Raw genomic sequence first — 8,852 nt, forward strand, 5'->3', positions numbered from 1 at the left:
CAGCACTTCTGAGCTAACCAGAGCGATCTTTTGGAGCTGTGGTAACATGCTTTGTGCCTCATCTTTTTGTAAAGACCAGCTAGCAAAGAGATTCAGGGCTTTTGCAGTTCTGTGTCCCTTGGCCTTCCCCGTCATGCTGTCCCGAGAGTCACTTGTGCTGAAAACAGCGTGCGGCTGGTTTTGGAATCAGGAGATGTGAGTTTCTTCCTGCAGCGTGTACCTAAGACTAAAAGCAAGGCTTGGAAATGGGATGCCTGTTTTTTTTTTTTTTCTTGCATCGGCACAAGACTAAGCAGAAGATCCCTCTGCTGCTTTGTGTCTCTAGGGAAAATGTCAAGGAGCTCGAGTGCGCGCGTAGAGGTTTGTGTGCTGAGTGCTGCACCCACGGAGCCGAGGAGAGCTCTTGGGCTGCCAAAGAGGAATTGCCATTAGCGAGGAGAGCGCTGCCGGCGGGCTCAAGCAGGTCACCTGTAAGAAATGTCTGTCTGAAGTTTGCCTGGCTGCCGTCTCAGGCTTCATTCACTGTTCTAGTGGGCAGAGAAAGTGCAACAGGGCTTTGAAATCGGAGCATTTATTAGAGGAACCGGTGTCACCCTGTGGTACACAGTACTGGAGAGGTGCAAGGGGGCAGCGCTCCGAGGAGAGGGGACTTTTGCCAATAACTGTAGCTCTTAGACATGGGGTGTCCAGACACGTGCTTACAGCACGTCTTCCTTCCCATCCTCCTGAGAAGCTTCGTACCTCTCGGGCTTGGTTGTTGAATAGGAAAACCTGGCACAAAAGATAGAAGGGAGCAAAGGGTGACTGCGCAGCTCTTCTCAAGGTTGCGAGTTACTCGTTAATTGCTGTTTTTCCATTCCAAATGCACTCACTAGAGAAAGTCAGCAGCCTTTCCTGCCTCCTGGGGATCTCCCCACACATGAAGGTTTGTGCCAGTTAGTAGGCAGGGTGTGAGTTTTAAGCCTCCCTTACAGCTTACAGTAGCACTGGGCTTTGCTGCCTCTGATCTCTTCTGATCTCGGAAGCCCTGCAGTCCGGATCCTGCCAGGTGAACAGAGAGGAGAGCACCTTAGAGCCATAGTCCCGTAAGCACGAGCTGGTGCAGCACCTCCAGTGCTGCCTGGTGCTTGGAGCAAGGACAGCAGGGCAATGGCAAGATGTTCCCTGCGCCATGTCCTGGGGCTGAACGGGTGCACGAGCAGGGGAAGGCGAGGAGCAGAGGGGGAATCTGCTCTGTCATTTCACTTCTGCCTCGGAAGTGCACTTCGTGCACTGCACCCGTGTCCTTCTTTGTGTTCCCCAAACTCGCAGCCTTCCTCAGCTTTTACGCAGACGTCTGCTGCTGCCTTTCCGTATTAATCGGCCAGATTCCTGCGGTTTTGCTAAGTTAAAACTGATGTTTTGCCAGCTGGTGCAAGGTTTCTGGAAAGTGGGTACATTTTCCCCAGGGTCTGGGGCTGGAAATTGCTAAATTCATTCTACTTAGTGCTTCAGTAGGATGTAGCCTTACCTATTTTTAAACAAAAGGCTTCAGTGAAATAAAAGCGAGGACGTGCACAGTGCAGCAAATGAAACCTCCAGTTGCATAAACAGATCAATAAACTGATTTGTGTTTGCTGACCAGAAGAAAAATCTAATTGCCAGTACTCCATATTCAACATTTGTGGTGAAACTAGAATAATTGGAATAATGAGAAATCCAATTTGCTTTTGCTTGGACTTTATTCTTCCTTAGGCTTCATTTAACTGGACCGGTGCAATGCAAAGCTGGGTATTGCATTCACAGTGTCCAGGTCTTGAGGCAGGCTGATAAGTTCTTTATGGACTTCAAATTCCAGATCACCAAGTTTGCCATCTTTTAATACGCCTTGAAATGATTGGAGAAATATTGTCCCTGGGGGCTAGAGGCTCGTTTCCCTGACCAGAATCTCCTGCTCTGTGTTGGGCAGCCACCAGACCGCTGATGTCTGAATGCATCTGAGCAGCAAAATAACCCTCAGGCTGCTGCAGCTTCCAGATCTGTGCAGTTACTAACATCTACGTCAGGAAATAATGCTTACCCGGATGTCCTGAAGATGTATTTTGGAGAAAAGTATCTTTGTGTGTCAGTCCGCAAGGACTTATTCACTTGAGTGCATCTCTTACGTCTCTATGTGCTTAATAAAAAAAAAAAAAGAGAGAGAAGATGGAGACCCTGAAATGATTGTATCTCTATGATATAAACCATATTCAGAAAGGTAAAATATTTTAGGTAGATGTGAAGAATTTCCCCAGGAAAAACAATAAGGCTGGAGTCGTGTCAACCCTGGATTTGTTTTCTCCATTTGAGTGGGACAAAAAAGGTTTGTATCCGTATCTGTTTCCAGATACCTAAGTCATCTCAATTGCTGCTAACAGTAATGTAAAATGGTACTGAAAATGTAAAAAAAAAATAGTGGAGGTAAAAATCAGCATTGCAAACAAAGTAGAACCATCAACAGCATTTAATATCACTTTAGGTTTAAGTGGGTAAATCGTCTAGACATGTAAGCGTAGATCCCTCGTTAGCATGCTGCGTTGTCTGGAGAAGGGAAAGCCAGCGCTCTGTGGAGGGAGCAGAGCTGTGGGAGCTCCGTCTGCTGGGAGCAAGAAGAGCAAGGACGTGATGGGAGGTTAGTGGGTCGCAGGCACGTGATGATCAATCTCTGATTTTAACTGTAGGAATAACCGAGACCTTAAATGAGTTTATAAAAATACAGAAAACCGTTCTTAAAATGTTTTTCGAAGGCAAGCCTGGTAAAAGTGGAGGCAAAACCTCTTCCTGCTGGGTGTCAAGGAACTCCACCAGTCCGTGGAAGAAGGAACCCAAGCAGACTGGGAGGTTCCTCGGATCTGCCGTGGAGATCCGGAGTTCAGAAGGCAGGTGGCATGTTGTATGTTGTCCCTGACTCACTGATTTACATCCAGCACAGCCCTGGGTTACCTTTCATTATGCCAGTAAAGATTCACAGTGGAAGATAACCTGTGAGTTGATCCCCTTGGCTGTTTATGTAGCAGAGGAAGCATCGAATCCAAAAGCCTGGCAGGAAGGGTATGGGCTTGATGCGTGGTTTGTGCCTCCGCACGTCAGAGGCAGCTTTGGCTTTTTGGTTCTGTTGTTACCAATAGCATAAAGGCTGTGCTCTTTAAAACGGACGTGGCTCTGTAAAGCAGGCTGGTATGTTCGGTTGCAACTCTTATTGTTGTGCTGTTTTTTACATTTGAAAGGTTTTTTGCTGTTTTATATATTCTCTTTATAACCTAATCCTTTAGTCTCTGATCAAAGATTGTCCATATTCTATTGTCTGCTCTTTACTTAGCTGATGAAATGCATCTTGAGAATAAATGGTAAGAAAACAGTTATTCAGTGGCAGGCCATGACAAACTAATTATGTTTGAAAACACCAGACAGAAAAGCTTGAATTTTAAGGCATTTTGTTAACTTATTTAGTTCTTGAAACGTAGACGGGAGTGCATTTTGTATGTGGCTTCAAAACATAAAAGTGGTGCCTAATCCATGAGAGAGTGCTGTGCTTCCTTCCAGAACACGATGGCTCTGGTGATTAGAAGTATTTTCAATTTCTATCCTGAGTATGCTCAAGAACACTCACGGTTTTTTGTTCATGTACCAGTATTTCCTTCCTATCAAGTAGTTCCTCGCATTTTCTCCCTCCTCCCGTGTAGAGACAGTGATCGTATATCCCCTTTGACCACTTTAGCCAAGGTAAGTGAGCCAGACTGCTTCAGGCCCTTGTAAACCAGACTTTCTGTGCCCTGAGGGTCCGCGCAGCCTGCCCGTAGCAAGGGTTTGAGCTCCTCTTTGCCGACGGGGCAGGGCTGGCCGCAGGTAAGTGGCAGCACCGCGGCTCTGAGACCGTCCTGCCTTTCGGCCCCAAACCTCCCGTGGATTGAGCCCTCTTGCCGCTGGCTTCTAGCCTTTTTGAAAGAGAAAATTGCTTTTGGTAAATTGCAAACCTCAAAAAAATCAGGACATACCTTTCTGTTTTTTTTTTTTTTGAACCTTTTGTAGAAGAAAAGGGCGTTATATCTGACCTTCCAGATGGTGGACCCTGAATTTTAAAATAGCCACGTTCTTTTCTTCCTCACCAAAATAGGAACGAAGGACACGGAATAGCAGCCTGCTTTTTTAACCCATGTGCTGCTCTGTTACACGTGTGTGGCTGTGAATGACGTTAATGTGATGTGTCCCACGCTTTGGTGCATGAATTGCATGGTGTTCTTTAACACCGCTCAGACCGCGGTCTCTGCGCACGTATCGGTGGTTGCAGGAAGGGTGAGGCAGCCACGCAGCAGCAAGCGATTGCAGAGACCTGCTGCTGCCTGGGTCCTTTGGATGCTTGTAGCATTTACTAGCCAGGCTGCCCACCTCCACCCACAGCTTCGGTGGGTTTTGCCGTGGTTTTCTTCCCAGCTTTGTCCACAGCTCATTCTCAAGGAAACATTCTCCTCTCTCACATCGATGCCGATGCAGTCTTCTGTCAGAAGTGAAATGGTTCCAGCATGCATAGCTGCATGCTTAAGGTTTTAGTTGATTATTTTCTGGCTTGGTTTTATTTCTTTAAAAATGGTATTTTGTCAAAAGAAATCCCTTCCTGTTTTGTTGGTATGCATCCGTAGGGATTCCTTGTATCTAACTACACCCGTTGGATTTAGAACTTTTTGCTTGCAACCTGAGCATGCTCCATTATGAGATGTCTGGGGGAAGAGCTGAAGGCTGGGAAAAGGGAGGGATCTAGGTGATTTGGGGAAGGAATTGGTTTGGGAAAGCAGAGGAATAAAAGGGATAGAAAGGGCTGGTTGCTTACGAGCAGGTGGCAGGTTGGTGTGCTGGTCTGGCTGTGCCCCACGCTGATCCGAGTGGCTGGCTGTGTGCGTGTCCATGTGCTCGTCTGCTAGCTGGGCTGGTGGTTGGCCCAGGGGCACGGAGCCGAAGCAGCTTCATCCCTATTGAGCTGCTGGATTCCCTCTCCCCTCGCAGGCTCTTGAAGTAATTGTCTTATTCTCCTTGGCTAGATACCGTTGGTTACGACTTGGAAGACTAGAGGATGAAAGAGCAAGTGGAAGAAGCAGAATGCCCTGAAGCGCCTTTTGGGGCTGGGAGGAATGACTGAATGAATCTGCAGAGTTGTGCCAGGATGTTTCGTGCTAATTACCTCTTTTGTGTTTCAGCCCTGGCCCAGCGTTTCCAACCTGGCCAAGGATTTCATTGATCGCCTGCTCACGGTGGACCCCAGTGACAGGATGACAGCCCTTCAGGCCCTGAAGCACCCCTGGGTGGTCAGCATGGCAGCCTCATCCTCCATGAAGAACCTGCACCGTTCCATCTCCCAAAACCTTCTCAAGAGGGCATCGTCCCGCTGCCAGAGCACCAAATCCGCGCAGTCCACGCGCTCCAGCCGCTCCACCAAGTCCAACAAGTCGCGGCGCGTTCGGGAACGGGAGCTGCGAGAGCTCAACCTGCGCTACCAGCAGCAATACACCGGCTGAGCACTGGGCTGGGACCGGCCAGAAGTCTTTCCAGAAGTCTTCCCTGCAGTGTAGGTGTGCAGCACCCTTTGCTGCACACGCACTTGGTGAGGAACATCCAGGTTCCTCCCTCCCCTCCTTCAGGTGTCCCCCCGCGCGGAGGAAAAGGGACCTTGTGGTGGCCATCGCACCCTGCGGGCACTCCTGGGCGAGCAGTGCCACAGGGTCTCATGCAGGAAACGGAGCAGCTCTTGTGGGCTTGGAGCTCAGAGCCTCGAGGAACAGACAAACTCAGGAGCTGCAAAGGAGGAGAAGAGCTCTTTCTGTAGCCCAGGAGCTTGGTTGTTCATAGTTATTTATTGATTCCAGAGTGTTTGGTTTCTCTCATTTGCATATGAAAAAAAAAATCACTAAGTGCACACCTGTGTGCACACCCTCACGTGTGTATATTCAAAATGCTATACATACACTTAGTCTGAGCTGGTGTAGCCAGACTCCGTGGTGCCTTTTCAGTCAAGCTGGCATGAGTCACACGCGGCTAGAACCAGGCTGCCTCTGACTCACAGCGTGCTGCCCACCAGCTCCCCGTCCCGACGCAGCGCCGAGGAGATGCCAGACAGCTTTCCGTGACGGCGGCGGAGCTGCGAGGCTTCCCCAAGGGGCTGTCGTCGGCGTGGTGACGCGGAGGGTTTGCTCACACCACGCGGAGCTGCTGTGCGAATCGGCACCCAGACTCGAGTGCTGCGACCTCGGGGCCGGAATCCAACTCCGGTTATCCTGACTGCGTGGGTGCTCCTGATCGAGGGGCAGGGAGAGGAGGATCATCCTGCAGGAACTTCGTGGTCCACGGAGATGGCCTTGGCGATGCGGCTTCTTGGGGGGCTCCTTGACGTCTGCCTTGAATCGTTCTCCAGCAGTTCTGTGAGGGGCACAGGCCTTCTGAGTTGGTATAAATCCTCTGTAAGGAGTGCTAGGTAGGGGAGGCGAAAGGACTCTGTGCTGCGGGGGCAGACGTTTTGGGTGTCCTTGGAGAGACAGACGCAAGAGCAAGTGCAGTTGTACTGGTAGGGGGTTCCCTGTTTTCAGCAGGACTGGTGCCCACCACGTGCGGTTTGTTCTTGTTGCCGTGACTTGGCCCTCTCACTGTTACCGACCACGTCACTTCAGCACGCCAAAGCTTTGGATCCCTGTCCCCTGATGTTGCCATCGCTTCACTGGGACAGTGAAATGGTGTTGGGAGCTGGCCAGGTGGCCACAAATGGCTCTGTAGGATCAGAGTAGGGGCTTGACAAGGAAAAGCCCAGTCCTGGAGTGACAGCCGCAAGAGACGTCGCAGAAAAGCCTCGGAGACGTTAGGTGTGACTTCAGTCCACCAGGGAAAAGCTGCCCTTTGGCTTTTCCTCTGCTGGATGGGTGATGGGGGGACCTCTTGTGAAGGACCTCTCAGGGAAAGGTGGGTGCTGTAGGGCTTCGTGCAAGCCTGCTGAGATGTTTTCCCTCCTAGTCAGTGCAGCAGAGCAAGGCATGTTTGGGGTAGGTTTGGTCTCTTGCGATAGCAGAGGCAAGGTTTGAGCGAAAGCAAATGCTGGTTTTTGAAGCTTTTCTTACGAAGCCCTAGTGCATCTAGTAGGTGCTTAGCTGGGTGATTCCTTCTGTCCAGGCTCCAGAGCACGGCTTTCCCTCTCGGACTGATGTCTGTGCCGCCGTGTTGTAGTGTCAGCAAGGCTGTGAAAGTTCTGCATCTGCAAGGAGCTCTGACCCTGCTGGCCGCAGCCCCGCTGGTCAGCAAGCAGCAAAGCAGCAAAACGGCTTCAGCAGGAAAAAAGGGAATTGAGGGGTGTGCTTCCCACCCCAAAGCTAGGAGGGGCCGAAACCACTTTGGACACAGCTTGTGATGAGAAATATGACGGAGGAAACCCAAGGCCAGCGGGGTCGTGCATGCACATGCAGCAGGGGTGAATTCTAAATCTGTGTGGGTTCGCATGTTACTGAAAGCTCTGGGTCCCTTGCAGGCTGCCCTTTCCTGAGTGGCCATCCTACCCCCTCACGTGCAGTCTCTCTCCCACCGACATTAACTGGTACTGCGGAATTACTGGTTGTTTTTCTTCAGCTCTGTGACCTACAGAAAAAAAAAAGGGGTTCATCAGATCCTTCTGCCCTTTGTTGTAGGTTTTCCTGTTTCAATACAAGGAACTGTAAACCAGGCGCGGTTTGTGACAAAGCAGGCAGCTTGCCACGTTCTGCTTCATTAACAGTTCAGTGCCCCTCAGGTTACCGCAAGCAGCTCTTCAAAAGCAGCAAGTACTCTACGGCAGATATTAACTGGAAATTGTTCGTACCCTGTGTGTTAAGAGATGGCCAGATGCTCCCCGAGGGTTTCTGGTTTTGAGCCATTACTTGTAAGAGTCTTCTGCGTGCTTTGAGCATCACACACGATCTCTGTGATCTTTGTCCTCTTAGGTGCTGTCATGGCCCTCCCCAGATCATCTTGCGTGTTTATCCTTAAAATAGGTGTTTTGCCTATGCAAGGAAGTCAAACTGATGGACTGAGCCAAGACCTGGAGTCTGAGAGCCTTTCCTTGAACCACTAGACCATTGAAATGCCCAGATGCGTGGATTTGAAGGTGAAGAGGAGGTCAGGACGTTGAGCTCTGACCTGACCAAGCTTGCTTCTCCTCCTTCACAAAGCAGAACAAGAATCTTCCCACTATGGCGACTTTTGCTTTATTTCTCTTTTCAGCAGTGGATCTTTCCCCAGGAAGAGTTCGGAGCGATGGCAGCTGTGAGGTTGTGCTATGAGCTGGCAGCAGTGGGGATCCCTCGCGTGCCTGAGCAGTGCTGGGTGGCTGCAGCCCACCTCCTTGTGGCGTGGAGCTGCGTGTGGTCCTCAGGCATTGCTGGTAGGGAATTGCACCAGAGAGGACCAAATCTGTCCCCTGCAGGGCCTTGGCTTCTCTGCAGACAGAGCTCATACCCCTTTACTAATGCAGTGTTTTCTCTTGCATGGAAAAATCAGTGTAAATATGGGGAAAACCTTCACGGGCTCTCCTTTCATCATTTGACGATAACTTTTCAGCTTCAATCCCTCTTCCTTTTCTAAATCGGGTGTTTGCAGGGGCTCTTAGACGCAGACAACAGCATGCGTGGGCAGTGGGGGCCCTAGCTGAACTCCCTCCGAGTCCCTTCCTGTCCTCGGCGGTCTTTGTATTCTCACTTGGTCTGGAAGACTGCGGTGGTCCAAACGCTGCTCTGCAAGGTCCAGCTCAAGAACAATCCCTCGCCGCTTTGACCCTTGCAATTGTGGCACATTTTTCAGCTGGGTCTGATGGCGGGGGGGGGGGGGGGGGG

At 50.4% G+C, this 8,852-nt stretch overlaps 1 protein-coding gene across 1 annotated transcript in view; it reads left to right on the plus strand.

Annotated features, from left to right (window-relative positions):
• PSKH1 (protein serine kinase H1) overlaps positions 1 to 5,992 on the plus strand; it is a 29,632-nt gene extending 23,640 nt beyond the window's left edge. Inside the window, exon 3 of the mRNA XM_035336728.1 lies at positions 5,208 to 5,992. Within this exon, the coding sequence (XP_035192619.1) occupies positions 5,208 to 5,525 (318 nt within the window). The 3' untranslated portion in view covers positions 5,526 to 5,992. The remainder of the gene's footprint in view (positions 1 to 5,207) is intronic.
• Positions 5,993 to 8,852: the final 2,860 nt, after the last annotated feature.

The sequence above is a fragment of the Oxyura jamaicensis genome, chromosome 11 (genome assembly GCF_011077185.1).
Source record: "Oxyura jamaicensis isolate SHBP4307 breed ruddy duck chromosome 11, BPBGC_Ojam_1.0, whole genome shotgun sequence".
NCBI classification, from domain to species: Eukaryota; Metazoa; Chordata; class Aves; order Anseriformes; family Anatidae; genus Oxyura; species Oxyura jamaicensis.